The following is an 18,602-nucleotide window of genomic DNA, read 5'->3' on the forward strand; positions in this document are numbered from 1 at the left end:
TGAGTGATTTCAAATCGTTGCAATATTTCTTTACAGAGAGGCCCAAATTCTTTACCGTTGTCAGACACAATGACACCATTGATACCATGGCGGAGGATGAGCTTGAGGAGTCCTCGAGAGACGAGAGCATCGCTTTTGCTGTGAAGTGGTTCGCCATCCAGGTATGAGGTGAGCTCATCGATACATGTGAGTAGATACCTCTTGTTAGTTGAATCTTGTCTGTAGAAGTCAACCAAGTCGATGTGAACTTTTCTGAATGGAGTGGACTCGTAAAATCTATTCGGAATCATGCTTGGTTTGAGTTTCTTCTGAGGTTTGATCCGGAGACAGGTTGCGCAGCTTGAGGTTATTGAGCGAGCACGATCTTGAACCTTGTGGATATAGAATCGTTTGACCAGATTCATGAGGGCTTTGCATCCACAGTGAGCTGTGAGAACATGGAGATAATTCAAGAATTCATTCGAAACCGATTCTGGGAGAACGATTCGATTGTCAGCAAACAAAACACCGTTAGTTTGTTTGAACTTCTTGGATGGATTTTTCTTCGATTTTTCAATGAGATTTCGAGTATTTTGACACTCAAACTGAAGTTTTGCCATTTCTTCGTACGTGAAGGAACGATTTTCGAATTCAAAAATTTTTCTTGAATCGTCTGGTTTGATGAGCGCAAAGATTGTGTCAGATGGTTCTTCGAAACCTTTTGCTCCTTTTTCTAATTGTGATGAGTGTGAATTTGGGATTCTGCTGAGAGCGTCTGCGGTTGCCATAACCGGATCGTGGCCAGGTCGATGCAGAATTTTGAAAGAGAAATTCTGAAGATAGTGCTGAATTGTCGCAAGTCGATTGTCGAGAGCTTTCTTCGAGTGCTCTTTGTAAAGGTATAAGAGACTATTGTGATCCGTTATTGCTGTGAATTCCACTCCGATTAGATAGTATTCGAAGTATTTGATATTTTCCATTAGAGCGATCAATTCTTTTTCTCTCATGGATCTCCGGCTGTCTGTTTTGTTGAATGGTCTTGAGAAGTATCCAAGTGTTGTGAAGGTTTGATCATCCTGACATTGATAAAGACAACCACCCATGGCATGTCCACTCGCATCGGAGACAACAGTGAGGGGTGCATCAGTTTTGAAGTGACCAAGAGAGGGTCTTTCGAGAAGTTTGTTGCGAATGATTTCAAAGGCGGTTTGATGTTCTTCTTTCCAATCGAAGTTGACCTTTGAGCTTGTTAGTTGATACAGAGGACGTAAGATCAGTGAAGCATCTTTGTATTTGATGTTGTAGTTGATCATTCCAAGGACTCGTTTGAGCGATTGTCTATCCGTTGGAGGCTGAAGATCTTTGATGCATTTGATATGTTTGTCCGTGAGCGTGATTCCTTCTTTCGATATCCGATGTCCAAGAAACTCAGTGGATGACTTGCAGAGAATCATTTTCTTGGTATTCAGAAGAAGTCCATTATCGATACACTTTTGAAATACAAACCTCAATGTTTGTAAATGCTCCGTGAAATTACTATTGAGAATGATAATGTCATCCAAATAGATGAGGATATTTGGGTGATTGAAGAGTCTGTCCATGACCCTCGAGAACGCTGCTGGTGCAGTACTTGTTCCGTAGAGCATTCTATTTGAGCAATAGTGTTTCGAGTTGTATGAGAACGCGAGTTTCTTCGTATCGTTATCAGCGACTCTGATTTGCCAATAACCTCTCGAGAAATCGACTTGTGAGAAGTAGCATTCTTTTCCACTTGTGAGTTTTTCTCCAATTCTTGTGAATATTGTGCTGAGATGTGGTATCGGGAACCGATCGGATACCAGAAGTTTGTTGAGTTCGCGAGCGTCAAGACTTATTCTGATACTTGAGTCGGGTTTTTGAAGAATGAGCAGAGGTATGTTGAATGCACTTTGAGCCATTGAGATTATTCTTAGATCGAGCCATTCGTTGAGATTTTGTTGAACTTTTGGCTGTAAGTGTATCGGCACACGTCGAGGGGCGCTGTGAGCACTAAGCGTCTCGTCGTGGAGAGGAAGAGAGAACCGAAGGTAAGCAAGCTGACCAATATCCCAATCTCCCATACTGCAAGCAAGCCTTAGCTCGACTAGTAGATCGTACAGTTTTTTCTTTTGATCGGGGTTAGTATCTCCGAATGACGCAATTTCTGGGATAAAATTTATTTCTGTTGCTTTTTCTTCTCTCTCAGATTGAAATTTATGCAGTTCTCGTTTGTCTGCATCGATGTCGTCGACTTCAATGATTGCATTGATTGCATGAGATTTGCGAAGTGGTACTCTTTTAACTTTTTTTTTGTTAATTTGGATCGTTTTTGATGCGTTGCCAGCAGTGAGCGATAATTGTTGCAGCACATCCATACCAAGGATGCAGGGAACGGAGAGATTTTCGATAATGAGCGGTTTAACTTTGATTATTAGCGGTGAAGAGTTGGTATCGATCGAGATATTGATACTTTCGCTGAGAGTGTTTGTGTGAATAACAGTGTTGGCTATCGTAACTGGAGTTTTCGAAGAGGAGAAATTTCTTGGAAGGCCGGGTAGATGAGATCGGAGTGCCGTGAGAGTTGCACCAGTGTCTACGAGAGCAGGCCATTCATAACCGTTGATTTTGACATTTACGAATACGAGCTTGTTTGAGATGCAGGATGCGAGGATAGTCTGATCTTCTAGTCATTTCGCATTATTGGCTGCGTCAATGACCGATTTCGGGGGATCGTTACTGTGAATGTATTTGCAATTTCCTTCGTATTTGCATTTCTTGTGTTTTGTGTATGTGATGCAGTGTCCTTCCATTTTTCGAACGTCAACTCGTTTTTGTCTTGGTTTCTTTTCATCCTTCTTTTCTGTTGATCTGCTATTTTTCTCCATTTTCTGTTTCATTTCCGATCTGAGCATGTTTATTTGAGACTCGATGTACGACTTGTGATGTGATTCGATCGCAAACAAGTTTTGGTCCTGTGTTGGTGAGCCAATCGATCTTTCCAATTCTGCACTTCTTGCAGATATATTGTCATACGTGAGAGACGATTTTTCTCGGTTCAGAAGTCGTTTGAGATCATTCTGCTGAGCGTTGATGAAAAGTTCGACCAGCATGTCTGAGTCTGATTCACTGAGCTCTTCTCTTCCGTAGCTTTGTATGAACCAGTCCGTCAGTTTAGCCAAGCAGATCCCGGTTGACTCGTCTCCTCTCTGGTATGTTCTCAATTTGTGACGATAATGATCTTTTGACCGTCCTAATATTTGAGTGAGCTTTTTTGAAAAAGCTGACCAAGATACCAATTCTTCTGCTTTCAAAGCTCGTCGAATACTTATTCCACACTCATCGTTCATCATTTGAGACAATGATATAGCGATCAGGTCTTGCTCGGATATCTGGTTACACATCTGAAACAGTTCCATCTGCTGCAGAAATGAGTCGATTGGGAGGTCACTCGAATATTTTGCCGGTTTTATCATTGAGTTCTTTGATTTCGGAATTCGCGGAGATTTGGCTTTGAATTCTTTTTCTCGACGTCGAGCATTTTGACCTTTTTGCTTCGAGTGATTGTTTCCCGGCTCTTTTTTGACCTTTTCCTTTTTGCGATCGTTGTTGATAACCGTTTCGTCCGGGTCTTCCAGAGAATCTTCAGATAGACTTCCATCACTTGATTCGGCTTCACTTATGTCGCTTTCAACTTTCATTGATGAGATCAGCGCTTGAAGAGAATCAGCGGTGGAGGATGCTTGGATCTGTGCGATGTTGAGTTTGTGATGCGGCTTTGCGAATTTTTGAAGCTCGACATTGGACCCGTCGTTGTCCTTCTGAAACTCGACCACTCCTGGTTGCGATTTGAAGACGAATTTTCTTCCCGGTGCGAAGTAGTCCGGTGCGAGATCAAGAATATTCAAAACGATACTCGATTTATCGCTTATTGGGATTTTGCATGGGTAGATTTTGTCGGGAAGAGAGTCGTAGATACGGCATAATTCCTGGCGTGAGAGGTCACTTGCGTCTTTCCAGTAGACTGTTGACATGGCTGTTGTCTTGTTTACTTCGTCCGAAGCAAGTGAATTAGATCAGGCAGGATTGTGCTGATCTCTCTTGAAGGCGTTACCAGTTTTCGGCAGTCACCAAATTATGTAGGGGTTTTACTCTCTTTATCTCTGAGTATGCGAACAAATAATGACACGGTATTTCGAGGAAAAGAGTAAACTTTATTAGAGCTTTGTTTGACCACAGGGTAAAATAGAGTGGTGGTGAATGCCTTGCGGCGCGCAGTTTTATAGGGTGAGACGTGGGCTCTTTGGCGCCCAACGATCTGTCTCAGAACGGAAGTGGGGTGAGTCGTACCAGAAGTCTCTGTGAGCAGTAATTTCGGAAGAGTATAGACCTTACACTGTCAATTTAATTATGTAATAATACGAATATTTTTAAATCTCGGATACCCGATTCAAGGGACATTTGCTTTGAAAGGATAAGCACGGGGCTTTTCTCTATTGATTGCGAGTTTTAATATCGTAGCTTGATGTTATTATTCAAATTATTCAATCGTTCTTTATTAAGAGCGTTCTAATCTAGACTCGGGAGAACGAACTGGTCAAAAATATAATCTTTTTGTGGAATCACGTGACAGATGTCCAGAAGAAAAAGCGTTTTATTGTGAAAATAAAACTGTTTGTGGAGAATGGTTTTGCCCAGACGGAATAAAAGAATACTCAAGCTGCACGGTGGCGACAGATAACTCTGAAAATCATATTCATCGCAGGAAAAGGTTTGAGAAATTTTTTAATCGAACTTGATAGTCTATCACTTTGGAATCCTTATGTGATATTTCTTTGTTATCTAAAGGATACCCTTAAGGGTACTATCTTCGATTTCCAGAAGGTGTCCGTTCAAAAGATTTATAAGAATCGGTTATTAGAGATGGATTCTTCATAAAATTTTATGATTTTACCTTATTGACTATTATTCGAAATTATCAATACATCTTGAGATATGGCCCCTAGAAGTTTTTTCGAAAAAAAATTTTCAACTTCGATTTTCTTGATCAAGGGCTTGTTCGAAAGCTCAGAGCAAGAGCAGTATGTTAGTAGCTGTATCGATCGCCAAATCAAGATATTTTTGATTCTAGAGCCAAAAATGTGTCGCAAAATTTTAAAAAATGCTCAATTTTCGCAAAATCGGCGAGACGCAATTTTCAAAAAATTATTTTTGGCATTTTTAGTTTTTCAATGAAAAATTCCTTCTGTAATTTCAAAGATTAAGGTTCAAATTATATATAAAAAATATAATAAGGCCAAGTTATCAGACTTGTTTTTGAGTTATTCAACCGTTTATATAGGCCATTTTGGCGAAGATAACCACTTCAAGCCAAAATTTAGCCGCGTTTCGGTCAAGTAATTAATAAACCCCTCTGTAATAGTTTAGATCTAGGACAGGTCTATTCAATAAGCCAATATGGACTCCGCAATCATTCACAAGTTCCGAGTTATTCAAGGCTCAAGTTGGGGAAATCGAAGATAGTACCCTTAAAGGAGGTCTAAAAAAAACGAAAAATATCATCCCATCTGGGGGCAATCGAGAAATATAAAAATAAGAAATGTCCATTTTGAACATTTTGGCCGATGGGGGTTAAACAAAATAATAAGCCTTGACAAGAATTTGCCACTGCCACTCTGATCTTGGGGCATTTAAAATCTTTACGGGCTGCAACTGGGTGATCGAAAAAAATATTCCTGTTTCCACGCCTGTTTTCACAACACAAACAACAACGTCATCAATCTCCTCTTCATCAACAGCAAAAATATCAACAACAACAATAACAACTTCATCGAAAAACGAATATTTAAATATTACAGAATCTTATGAGACGGAGCCTTTTGAGATGCTGCACGATTTTGACAGTCTAAAAAGAGAACAAAAAATTAAATTCGATGAGGAACTGGAAACAAAAGAGACGGAAAAACCTCCGAAATTTCAATCTCAGTCCCATTTTGGCGCAAACAAACGTGAAAATCAGAAACAGTCAAAAACGAGAGCAAATTCTAATTTTAAAAATGTTATAATTAAAGAAGGTAAAAAAGAGACTAAGAAAATATATTTTTTTATGGAAATCATGATTGAAGGTAAACTTGATGATAAATATAAACCTTGTTTTAGATGGAGTTTACGCTCACGGTTTTTATTTAATGCAAGAAATACAACGAATGATGTACGAAGAAGGTCTTTTTTCTCTGAATTTTTGATCATATTTAAAAATCAGAGATTTCTGTTTTATAATTTTTGTTGTCGATAATAAATTTGTAAATCATATTGGAAAAAAATTTTTTGAAAAAAATCGAGTTTTTTGGTTGAAAAAAACCTCGAGCACCACCCACTTAAGTTTTTTTTCCTTTCAAAAATTATTCGTTTGAATACAGATAAGAGAGCGATGATTTCTATTTAATTTTTTATTGATATTGGTTCGGCATAAAAGTCACAAGAAGTTGGAAAACAAGGAGGACCAAACTGAAAATTGCCAGAGCTCCAGATCGTAGATAAACATACCAAGGAGCGAGGAGGAAAGATCCGTACTGATTCAGGTCGAACCAGGCCACAACTTAAAATAGATTTACCTCATTTGTGATGCCCGCATAAAACCTACGAAAAGCATAGTAGACGCCAGTTATACTGCCACCGATTCCGAGCAATTTGCCAGGGTTATTATAATAGACGCCGCATAAGACAGAACAGGCCAGGGCAAAAATCGACATAACAACACTCCAACCATAGCCGGGAAAGGATCTCCTGAAAATCGCCGAAGACAGGATGCAGCGAAATGTTTGAAAATTCAGGCAAAAGCCGGCTATTCCTCGAAAAAAGATGAGAATGCAGGAGATCAAGTATTCTGGCTTGTCGAAGCTTAAATTTGTATACCCTTTTTGAAGGCGATTGTTGTCTTACTCGAAATGTTCGACAAAATTTTGATAGACACGGCTTTTGTCGCCTGGATAAGTTGCAATGAAGGTCAGTCCGATGATCAAATTGGTACTTTGGCAAAGCTAGCATAGTGTTAACCAGGTTTAAAAGGATTAAACCAATTTTTGGAAGTGGAATTTTGATAACCAATAAGATTGCTGTATTAAGCCTATCGGCCAATCAAAACCCTGATCCAAAAAATCACTTCCAAACTTTGGTTTTACCCGTTTTAATTCTAAGTTTCTTACAATTTGTGACAAAACAATGTCAGTTCTCGTGTGGTTCCTATTCTTGTTGTCCTTGAGCACTGATCTAGAATCAATAAAATTGATCGAAAAAGGGGATTTCTTACAAAATATTGGGCATATAAGTGCAATTGTAAAAAATCGCCGGGAAGCAAGTATAAGTCCATTTTATCAAAGGATAGTATGATTGCTCGTTTTCATCAAAAAGATCGAAATATCCGAGTTTTCCCCAAACAGACGCTTTCCAGAAAAGAATAATCGAAATAATTATCGTGCTCGGGAGACCAAAAACGGTGGTGAGGCGGGTGAAAAAGACGGATGATTTCTTGTTGACGAGGAATATCAGTAGAATGCAATAAAAAGGAATGGTCCAGTTGAGATCCCAAGAAGGATGAAAGGTCTCTGGAACTTTGAATTGATCGTTTGAAATTCCGGCGGCAAAAGTCGAGTTGTCGTCTTCCATAATCGTCACCATTCTTGTGTTCTTCGCCGAGTGAATCGTATAAGAGGATAGGACAAAATAATAAAGCGATCGGCAGATAAACAAATAAATCGAGCAAATCGAAAAGAGCACCAAAATGCTTCCTACAATCACACAGACGATTCCAGCTGTTTTGCCGAATTTGTGTTCGACGATAAGAGAAAGCTCAGGAATTTCATTTTTTCCGATTGTCGGAATTTTACCAACGCATTTTTCGGCTTCACTAAAAATTGCCACTCTTAGTTTCGGGTCTTTATTCAGTCTCTGATAGTCGAATTTAGGCCTGAACCCTTTCCCAATGTACGAATACCCAACCACTTTCAAAATCGCCGCTAAAATGCAAGTCGCCACGGATCCATTTGACCAGCACCAGGGAAGTGTGAAAAAACTACTTCCCTGACCAGCGATGTAAAGAGAAATTGTCGTGACAAAATCTCCATTTTGAGCGACAGACTTGATTGCATCGAAGGAGAGGGCGGATGAATGACGAATTTCGGAAATGATCCGCGTGGAGAGATTCCGAAAATGAGAAAAATAAGGGTCATCTTTTTTGGAAATTGATTTTTCAGTTGACTGTCTGCTGAAAACGCTGCTTGCTGAAATTACCCGAAATCAAAAATGAGATAAAAATCAAGTTTAACTGTCAGAAGGCGTTCGGGGCGATTCTTGATGCTGAAGAATTTTCTTCTTTCTCTGAATTCTCTTATTCTTTTTTTATCAAAATTATTCGTGATTAAAATTTTAGGATGCTTAGATTTTAAAAACTTGCCGAATCCATTTTTCTCTACTTCCTGTCTTGTTTAAATCAAAGCAATCATAAGTCTCAATTGAATTGATTGTTTTTTACGGAAAATGATAAAATTAGACATTAAAGATTTTATCTTATGTTCATGTTTTCGCTAGTTTTTATCAGTTAAAATGATGATAAATTGCAGAACAAGAAGAATCACACTGAAAATAAACAGAGCTCCGGATCGCAACCAAACGTACCAAGGAGAATCGGCATATTTTTCGGCTTGTTTCAGATCAAAAATTCCGATCACTAAAATTATTTAAAAAACATAGCGTCAAGAAGAAAACTTACATGAGGCAAAGTACAAGCCGCAGATGCTCCCGACAATACTCAAAACGGTGCCGGGTTTGTTGTAAAACATTGCGCAGAGAACGGAGAGTCCGATAACGAAAACTGACAAGAAAATGCTGTATGCATATCCAGGAAAGACTTTCTTGAAAACAGCTCCAGAAATGAACGTCCGGCAAACTTGAAAGCACAAAGAATAAGAACCAACGAATCGAAAAATCATCAGCGCGAAGCAAACCAATGTTGCTTCTTTTGAGTCTCTTTAATTGAGGACAATTCTTGAGCTTCAAATTGTCCGTTTTTTTTTTCAGAAAAAATCCATGCCTAATATGCTCGACAAAGTTTTCGGAAACTTTGCTTCTATCGCCGGGAAAAGTCCAAACAAAAGTCAGGCCAATCACGACGTTGAAAATTTGACAGAGCTTAAAATGTATGTCATTTAGTGTTTGCCGCCGGGAACTTACAATTTGAGAAATGAAAATATCCTTCTTCGTGTGTCCTCGATTCTTGTTGTCTTTGATAACCGCCCTAAAATTATATTATCCGTCATTTTGCTCTATTAAAAAAACTTACATGAGCAGGGGCATATAACTAAAAGTATAAAAAATCGCGGGAAAGCAGGTCAAATCGCCACTGATGACTGGATAGGGAGGAATCTTCTGATTTATTTCTTTCCACTCGGAGGCTTTCCAAAAAAGAATAATGGAGATGATGATTGTGCTTGGAAGTCCAAAAATAGCTGCTATTCTGGAGAAGAAAATTGACGATTTTACGTTGACGATGAAAATGATGACGACCAAGAATAGCGGAATGGTGCCAGTGAGACTCCAGTAAGAAGAGAAAGATTCTTCGACAGAGAAATTTTGGGATATATTTCTGAAGAATCAAAAAAAGTCATTTCCTCGTTAACCTTACTGTAATTCATTTTCATGAGCAATCTCGTAGCATCCTAGGCCAAACCAATATAGAGAATTGGATAAGTTGATATAACTTGCGAGCAAAGCACCAAAAACTTGCAGAAATGCGAAAATCAAGCAAACAAGTCCCCAGTTGCGACCAAATTTATAATCGACGATCATTGACAGTTCTGGTAACTCGTCTTTTTCAAGCGTGGGGATCAAGCCGACGCATTTTTCGCTCTCGGAAAATATCGTGATTCCGATGTAGGTGTAGCCGAAGACTTTGATGATCGCTGTCAAGAGACAGGTAAGGATGGAGCCATTGGCCTTTTTATGAGTTTTCATGATGAAAAGTTTTTTAAGAGAATTTTCTTAAAAACTCGTTTCCACATCCAAGGAATGGCGAAAAATCCATTTGCTTGGCCTGCAACAAAGAGCGAAACCACCGTCGTGAAGTCACCATTTTTCGCAACTTTTTTAAGCGACTGTAAAGAAGCAACAGAAGCATCTCGGATCGAGGAAATAATTCGGGTCGAGAGAGTCCGGAATCTAGAGGGCTCTTGAGTTGCATCAGTGGATTCCGTTGTGGATCTTTTTGTGAACACGCTGTCGGCTAAATTAGGCCATGACTATTATCTGTAGTTCAAAAAGCCAAAAAATTCCCTTCTACAATGTTTTTACCTTCAGATGTATTCCGAAAGCTCAGAATTTTGTCTTCTAGCATTTTCATATCAAATGCGCGGTCACAAAAATCTCTTTTTTTCTCTTAGTCAATAAGTATTTTTCGTCATTTCCGCCCTCCAAGAAACAGAATGTTACCATGATGGGCTTTTGGGTGCTTGTAGTGGTGCTTGTCATCAGTAAAGCACCACGGAAAGTGCCTAAAAGAACCAAAAATCCATCTAAATTGTATCAAGATTATTTTTGTAAGAATCGCTATTTTCTCAGGAATTTTGACGTTCGAAGCAAATTGTTTGATTTCATTTACCATGTTTTTTATTAAGCAATTAACAATTAATCAATTGCAGAAAAAGTAACAATGAATTGAAGAATGATGAAAATAACGCTGAGAACAACAAGGACTCCGGATCGAAGTAAAACATACCATGGTGATTTTTTGAATGAATCTTCTTTTCTCGCGTCAAAAACAGCAACCACTAAAACAGTCAAGCATTTTTCTTTTAAAGTTCTCACTTGAGCAAAAATACAAGCCAGTGATACTGCCAACGAGACTGAGAACACTTCCAGGCTTATTATTAAAAACTGCGCAAACAACCGAAAGTCCAATAACAACCATCGACAGCAAAATGCTGTAACCATATCCAGGAAAGATTTTTCTGAAAAAAGCGCCAGAAAGAAATGTTCGAAACGCATGAAAATTCATCGAATAAGCTCCAATGAATCGAAGAAACATCAAACCAAAGCAAAGAATTGTTGCGACTTTTGAGTCGCGGAAATTTTCGACAAAGTTTTGAGAGATTTCGCTTTTATCGCCCGGAAACGTGAGGAGAAATGTCAAGCCGACGATAATGTTGAGACTTTGACTCAGCTAGAATTCGTAAGTAAGCTATTTTTTGCTTGTATCTTACAATTTGAGATATAACAATGTCTCTTCTGGTGTGTTTTCTGTTTTCAACGTCCTTGAGAATTGACCTAAAAATGAAATTTATAATGAGAGAATATTTTGGCTGAAATTTCAAACTTACATGAGCAAAGGCATGAATGAAGAAACATAAAATGCTGCAGGCCAACAAGTCAGAGCGTCACTGAAAATCGGATACGGCTGAGTTTTCGAGTCGTTTTGAGACGCCCAAGGTGAGGCCTTCCAAAAAAGAACACAACATATGATCAAGGTGCTTGGCAAACCAACAGCAGCTACCAGTCTGGAGAAGAATACTGAAGATTTTACGTTCATGAAGAAAATGATCAGGATCAAGAAAAGAGGGACTGTGCCAGTAAGGGTCCAGTGGTTCGAGAAAGAAGAATCAGTCGTGAATGCCGTTGTTTTTATCAAGTTTGTTGTAATATTTTCGGAGCTCTCCAAGTACTTGCTAATCAAAGGTCGATTTCAATTTATAAATTTGATTATTTTTACCTTTCTTGGGAAATCTCGAAGCAACCGAGAATAAAATAATAAAGAGAAAAAGACAAATTGATATAACTCGTCAAAATCGTCCCGAAAACATGCAAAGCTGAAAAAGCGACGCAAAGCAAGCCCCACTTTCTTCCATATTTGTAATCAATTATGAATGAAATATCAGGCAGCTCATCTTTTCCAAGACTTGGAATCAAGCCGACATGTCTCTCGCTCATCTCAAAAACAGTAATTCCAATAAACGAATATGCAAAAATCGTCAAAAAAGCAAGCAAAAGACACGGCACCAGCGATCCGTTCGCCCAGACCCAAGGAATCGTAAAGAATCCATTCCCCTGCCCGGCTGTGACAAGAGAGACGATGGTGATGAAATCGCCATTTCTGGCGACTCTTTTGATTGATTCGATCGATTGCTGGGAAACACGTCGGATGGATGAGAGGATTTGAGTTGAAACATTTCGGCTTTTTCGAGTCCTTGGAGCGTTTCTTGTAGATAGGGTTCCAGATCTCTCTGTAAAAACACTTTCAGCTAAAAACGGACGGATTTTTCGACAAATTTGAAGATCTTTATTTGTACCTTCTGAAGCGTTTCTCGAAACAGGGTGATTTTTGTCTCTTTCCATGAGCTATCTTACTTTGTTCGATTTTTTTTTTCACTAAATCAAAAATTCTACTTTGGCGTAGTCGAAAAATTCATTTCCGCTTTAAGTTTTGTTACAAATATATTTGAGTTAATATCGAGTCAAAACAACTTTGCACAACGAATTCACTTGCATATCAATTTTCGATTTTTTTTTTAATTTTCTTCTTTTGATATTATATCTATGATATAAAAAACGATTACTCTTTTTAAGGTTTGATGAGGAGGTTATTCTTTTTATTGAAGAAATTTGCATATTCTTTTATTTTCTTTATCTCCTTTCAGTCAAACCTTGTGTCTAAGTTGTGAACAATGAAAGCGAAAACTTATTGGGAAAGGTTTTTATTTTAATTTTCGACGATTCAGAATAGTTTTGGCGTTGCATCTTTGACGACATCCACCAATCTGTCGAGATCTGATTTGTTTGTGTAGCAATTGACACTTATTCGCATCCACATATCACTGAAAAGACAGATAGAGATCATTATTCATTTCCTTATTTTCGTACCCGTTCGTCGTAGTAACTGCAACGACCAAATTATAGTTCGCCAATAATTGAAGAATTATTCTGTCGGTAATCGCAATTCCTTTCAGTCTTAAAAAACCCACGTTTGAGAAAAACAAAAGAGAAATTTTTTTCGATTAAATCACAAATCAAGAATTTTCTTCATTCCCTCAACCAGTTTATCCATATCACCAAAGGAATTATAGCAATTAACAGAAATTCGAAGATAGTTATCACCGTTAAAAGCCTTGATCTTCGCCGCAACTCTTTTTTCAAACATTATTTCTTTGAATAATGTTTCGGCTGAATCAGTGCTAGAATAAGCTTTTGTATTGAAAAGTGAGTTGCTTTTTTCTTACTCTGGATATCGATCTGTCCGCGGGAGTTTGACGATTTTCATAAAAGGAGCTTCCATCGAAGCAGGAACTGGGTACATTGAGCAGCCAGCTTCTTCACAAAGCCGTTTTCTCCCGTATTCGAAGAGTTCGGCGGCGTGGGCGTGGAGGTTTTCAAAGCCAAGGTCTTCAAGAATATAGGGACTTTCGATCAATGATTTCGAACCTGAATGATATTTGAGCGAAACTGGAATCGTAAAGAAATTGGAGTAGTCGTCAGTTCCTTGCTGAAAAAACTTCTCATGGAGGGTTCCTTTGTACAGATGACTCGTTGTCAGCGGCTCGAGAATCGAATGAAACTTCGGGTCAGCCCAGAGAATCGCCGCTCCGCGAGGGGTGTATGCCCATTTGTGAAGATTTCCGACATAGAAATCGGCGCCAAGCGTGTCCAGGTGGAGGTCGATTTGACCTGGCGCATGAGCGCCGTCGATAATGACGATGATGTTTCGCTTTTTGCACTCAGCTAAAAATAATAAACGATAAAAATCGCCATTGAACGAACCAATAAGACGCTGAATCGGAAAAACCAGCGCGGAAGCCGAAGAAATATGATCAATAATCGCCAAATCCAAGTCTTCATTCGCATCCATCACCTCCGTAAACGCCTTTACCACCTCATCTTCTGATTCAATCGGTATGTTAACCTCAACTTCCGCAACTTCGCAGCCCCATCTCGTCCGATGCAAATCGGTCATATTTCGCATGGCATTGTAAGTGTGACTGTTGATGAGAATTTTCTTGGTTTTTGGAAAGCAGTTGACGATGGTGTTGACTCCCTGGGTGGTGTTTTTGACGAGAACGAGGTTTTCTACTGATGAATGGACGAAATCAGCAGCGCATTTGCACGCTTCCTGTTTCGTGGCTACACAAAAAATACAGAGAAATTGACAGTAGCTCGTCTTGGGAAGAAAGTTTAGCCCGATCCTTGTAATACTCGAGCGCGTTGTTTCGAAAATGATCATCTGGAAATCTTTCAGCTTCATCAAGCAACTCTTTTTTTCTGTCCAAAACAACCTGAAATACAAAGAAAAGACAATAACTTTAAAAATTTTGAATGAAAAGAATCGTCTTCTTATAATTTAACGTCTCTTTTTTACCTTGGGAACAGCTCCATAACTCCCATGATTGAGAAAAGTATTCTTGTCGAAATCAAGCAGGAAATCCTCTCTATAATCTTTTGAAAACACCATTTTGGAAGAAAAAATGAAGTAATGGGTGTGTCAGTTGGATAAGCTGACAAAGGGAAATGAGCTTTGCAAATTCTGTTTACACAAGGTGTCAACTGGCTCCGGGCATAAAAATTTTCCCAAAGCAGTTGAAGATCTAGAGATTCAAAGCTTCGTTAAAATTAAATAGTTTATATACAAAAGATTGAATTTGAATAAAACATGAATTTGTCATGGACCATGACTCATGGTAGTTCAGTGGCTCCTCATAGTTCTTCAATAGTCGAATCTTCTGATCATTCTTTATGTCATCTGAGATTTGACGTCTTTGTTCTTTGAAACTGCACCTTTTGAAATTTCTTATCTTTATTTATCATTTTCAGATTACTTGTGAACAAAGAACAAAGAAAATTTAATATAATAATCATAGATTCAGATAAGTTTTCAGGAGACGTTCTTCCATTCGACCCGTGATTCGTTGGCACACGTTGATAAGGCGGTATCGAAGTCGTCTCATCTCACAGCCATCGAGAATCCCGAGCTGAAAGACAATTAAATCGTATCTTTTGTTAATATTGTCCCTAAACCGGCAATTGTTTCTTGTATCTGCCATTTTCGCAAAAATATCTCATCAAAAAAGTCGTGTCGGAAGCAGCCACGGTGGCCAAAAATAAACCTAGAACGTTTCTTTTCTGTCTTCCTCTACGCCCATTTGAAATTGGGTTTATTGACATTTTCTTATTTCATAAAATCTATTTACATAAACCATCGCATTTTCCATTTTTGTTGATTCTTCTGATTCAATACACAATCAATAATCCGCGAAACGCCTCATTGTTGCTTTCACTAGAGATTTGAGAGATTCTAGAGCCACAGCCGTCTGGGCCTCTTTTTTCGACCCTCCTTTTTCATTATAAACAAAGGAATTTGCAAGCCATTGTGAATTTAGCTCTATTCTGATAATCAGACCACCTGTAAGCAGAGCTGATTAGATGCAGCGCAATTATCACCATGAACCTTTCTTTCTCATTTTCCCAAAAAGCAGAGACTCGAAATACTCAATTTTCAGACCAAAAGGTGGATGGGAAAACAATATGTCTAGGGTCTACATTGGGGGAAATAAACTCATCCATTTTATTTGTTGATAATTACGAGCAATCAAATCAACGGGTGGTCTAGGAGGTGGTCGCGAGGGCTTGATATCATAAATTTTGAGCCGGAAAGATTAGCGTTTTCACAGACTTTGAAAAAATTTATGAAATCGATAAGTGAGGAGTTTTAATTCACAAAAAAAAATTAATTTAAAACTTATTTTCGAATTTATTTCTTGATGAAATACTGCAATGACGCCCTTAACTCATTTATGAAAAGGTTTATTTTTGAACTTTGATATTTGCTCCAATTTTCTTCAAAACTTGCTTCAAAGGAGAGTTACTTTTGATTGTCAATTGAACTTTTTTCTCTGAATTATCAATAAAATTTTATATCCAATAAACATATAAAAACTTATCCTGGTCAACAACTTTGGTGAAGATAAAAGTAGTTCAAGAGCAAGTTCGAATGTTTCATGATTCGACTGATTTCGCCAAAATCTATCATCCTCCGACGTAGACAAATTGTTTTCCCCACCAGAGACGGTATCTACCCGGCTCGCCAAAGCGAGTAGACCACCCTTAAATGGGGGCGTCACTACTTTTTAATATCTACAATAATTTTTTTTGGTCACTTTCGAAATTTGGTAGAAGAGATTTTTTTTCTAGAGCTTGAGAAACAACTATTAAATTTGATTGAAATTCTCCTCAGATTTTACCGTCTGCATATTTGTACAAGGCAAACAACGATTAAGAGTTTCCACATCCGACCAATTCGACCTGACCAGCGGCACTGTAATTCCTCAGTTCTAGAGACAACTCCCATAGACTCTCATGATAACGAGGTCGAAAAAATGAAAGAAGAGAAAAATAAATTGTGAATAAGGATGGTCTTAAAATTTCGTACACGCTCGAAATTTTCGAGTCGAAAATCGCTCCAAAATCTTCAAAAATCCAAATTTTTTCAGAGAAAAATGCGTTTGTCGACAGCGATTCTAGCTTCGATCCCCCTCTGTTCCTCCGACCGCATCCCCAGATCTGCTGGTTCCTGGGGTTATGCAGGTATCCAACCCCCTTTAAACCCGGCCCAATCCGATTCTAGAGCAGGGAAACGAGTGGGGCGATTCCGTTGCCGCCTGCAATGGAGTTCGACAATCCCCGATCGACATTCCAAAGAAAGTCTCTACCGCTGAGTTTCAGCCGTTTGAATTGACGAATTTCGATGAAGAGCAAAAATGGACTCTGGTGAATAACGGCCATGCCGTCCAAATGACTGCTTCAGAGCCTTTGTAAGTACTTCGAAGAATATTTACTTTTCTCAAATCGATAAAAACGATTCTTTTCAGAAACATGAAGACAAACGGCGGAGCTCTTCCAGGAGAATACACCCTTGCTCAGTTTCATTTCCACTGGGGCTCATCGGACCATGGTGGTTCGGAACACACGCTCGAGGGGGAACAGTTCTTCTCAGAAGTTCACTTGGTTCACTTCAAATCAGAATATGGAACGATCGGAGACTCTGTGGACAAATCCGATGGGCTGGCGGTTCTCGGCTTTTTCATTGAAGAGGATGTTACCGCAGAGGTAGATTATCTTAAAAATGAGGGAATTATGCAATTAAGGATACACCCCTCGATAATTTCTTCCTAAACATGGTCGGCCAGGCGGTTCAAGATCCAAAGAAGACTTCTGAAATTCAATTCTCCATGTCTGAAATTCTTCCCTCAACTCTTGACAACTTCTACAGGTACATTTTGAGATCCTCATTTAACGAAGGGATACCCTTAGTAAATGCCGAAAAAGTTCGAATTTGACTTTTCCGGTCCCAAAGTTATGATTTTGTCACCTTCGTTGAAATTCAATAGATCTCGCGGTTTTTTCGCCGCATTTACGGTCTTTGGAGGGGAAAATATACCAACTTGTTAATCTTTTTCTCACGATCACGTGATTTTCAGATATCTTGGAAGTCTGACTACTCCCACCTGCAATGAAGCAGTAGTCTGGACGAATTTCAAAGAGCCCCTGAAAATCTCGACAAAGACGAAAGAGTTTATGACTCAATTCGCCAAGGTTTATAAATATCAAAATATATCAACTCATCAATGAAAATATTTGCCACAGTCGTTGAAACGCTGAATCAGGACGATCACGGCGCAGAATTGGTGAAAAATTTCCGAAACGTTCAACCTCTTAATGGTCGAGAAGTCACTTTCTTTTCCTCGATGGAGAAAATCGTTGCGCCAATGGAACCGGAAATCAAAAGCGGTGGAGAAGAACCAGCTGCGGAGGGAGAAGAGCCAAGTAAGGGCAAAAAATGGGATGGTGTCCGGAACCGACAAAAATTTCGACAAATTTTGCGTGGGCGGCTACTCAGCTGCCGATTTGCCGGTTTGCCGAATCCAAGCTTCTTATTGGTTGAAAATTTCCACGCAAAATTTGTCGAATTTTTTTGTTGGTTCCAGACACCTCCTCAAAAAATAGGCTTTTTCGCGATTTTTATTTTCAGAACCAATGTGGGCTTGGATCGTTATTGGAGTCAGCTCTGTAGTGTTTCTCGCCGTTGGGGGACTTGTGCTGAAAAAGTGCAAAGATCGAAATAGCGAAGGATATGAAGCCGGACAAAACTGATCGTTTGAATTATATTGATAACAAAAATCTGCCTCTCCTGTTCAAAAAAATACTAAACACTTGACACTTCAATCTTTAAATAAAAAATTAACGAAATAAAAAATTGATAATATTTTAAGGTTTTTTACATTCTAAGTGAGAATTTTCGAATGTCATTTTTTCCCAGAAGTTTTCTCACTAGACTGAAGTTTTGACGGTTTTCTTGATTTTTGAAATCGCCTGAGACAGGAATGATCTTTTTCTTGGCGAGAATTAAAAGTCTTAGGCTAAGCCGGAGTGACATTTTGAAGAAGCTGGGTGCTGTTCTGACTCAGAAAACTGTGTTGAATCTGACATATCTTTGTGATTCCAGGGACGAAACCCCCTTGGTTAGGCTTTAGGGGGTCCAGGGGGGCGCCACTTGGGCTAGGCTTAAGGGTAAGGGT

At 38.9% G+C, this 18,602-nt stretch overlaps 3 protein-coding genes across 4 annotated transcripts; 1 reads left to right on the top strand and 2 right to left on the bottom strand.

Moving 5' to 3' along the window:
• Positions 1–8,554: 8,554 nt before the first annotated feature.
• Positions 8,555–10,381, bottom strand: LOC145703358 (sodium-coupled neutral amino acid transporter 9 homolog). Its single transcript, XM_081780712.1, has 9 exons — positions 10,339–10,381; positions 10,038–10,270; positions 9,674–9,984; positions 9,332–9,634; positions 9,223–9,286; positions 8,997–9,180; positions 8,762–8,938; positions 8,668–8,719; positions 8,555–8,576 (listed from the first exon to the last, which is right to left on the bottom strand). The coding sequence occupies exons 1-9, from the start codon at positions 10,379–10,381 to the stop codon at positions 8,555–8,557; spliced, it is 1,389 nt and encodes a 462-aa protein (XP_081636838.1).
• Positions 10,382–12,726: 2,345 nt separating this feature from the next.
• Positions 12,727–14,551, bottom strand: LOC145698548 (uncharacterized). 2 transcript variants are annotated; one of them, XM_081775756.1, is made up of 7 exons: positions 14,390–14,551; positions 14,215–14,306; positions 13,795–14,141; positions 13,459–13,755; positions 13,257–13,419; positions 12,901–12,987; positions 12,727–12,854 (listed from the first exon to the last, which is right to left on the bottom strand). In XM_081775756.1, exons 1-7 carry the CDS (start codon positions 14,480–14,482, stop codon positions 12,755–12,757), a joined length of 1,179 nt encoding a protein of 392 aa, XP_081631882.1. In that variant the 5' UTR covers positions 14,483–14,551; the 3' UTR covers positions 12,727–12,754. The 2 variants fall into 2 exon arrangements, with proteins under 2 accessions (XP_081631882.1, XP_081631889.1); XM_081775763.1 differs by lacking the exons at positions 12,727–12,854; positions 12,901–12,987 and adding an exon at positions 13,013–13,211.
• A 1,868-nt stretch (positions 14,552–16,419) lies between these two features.
• LOC145703924 (carbonic anhydrase 2-like) lies at positions 16,420–18,262 on the top strand. Its single transcript, XM_081781340.1, has 7 exons — positions 16,420–16,611; positions 16,652–16,838; positions 16,896–17,133; positions 17,172–17,296; positions 17,505–17,619; positions 17,691–17,850; positions 18,056–18,262. Exons 1-7 carry the CDS (start codon positions 16,437–16,439, stop codon positions 18,175–18,177), a joined length of 1,122 nt encoding a protein of 373 aa, XP_081637466.1. The 5' UTR covers positions 16,420–16,436; the 3' UTR covers positions 18,178–18,262.
• Positions 18,263–18,602: the final 340 nt, after the last annotated feature.

The sequence above is a fragment of the Oikopleura dioica genome, chromosome 1 (assembly GCF_907165135.1).
Source record: "Oikopleura dioica chromosome 1, OKI2018_I68_1.0, whole genome shotgun sequence".
NCBI classification, from domain to species: domain Eukaryota; kingdom Metazoa; phylum Chordata; class Appendicularia; order Copelata; family Oikopleuridae; genus Oikopleura; species Oikopleura dioica.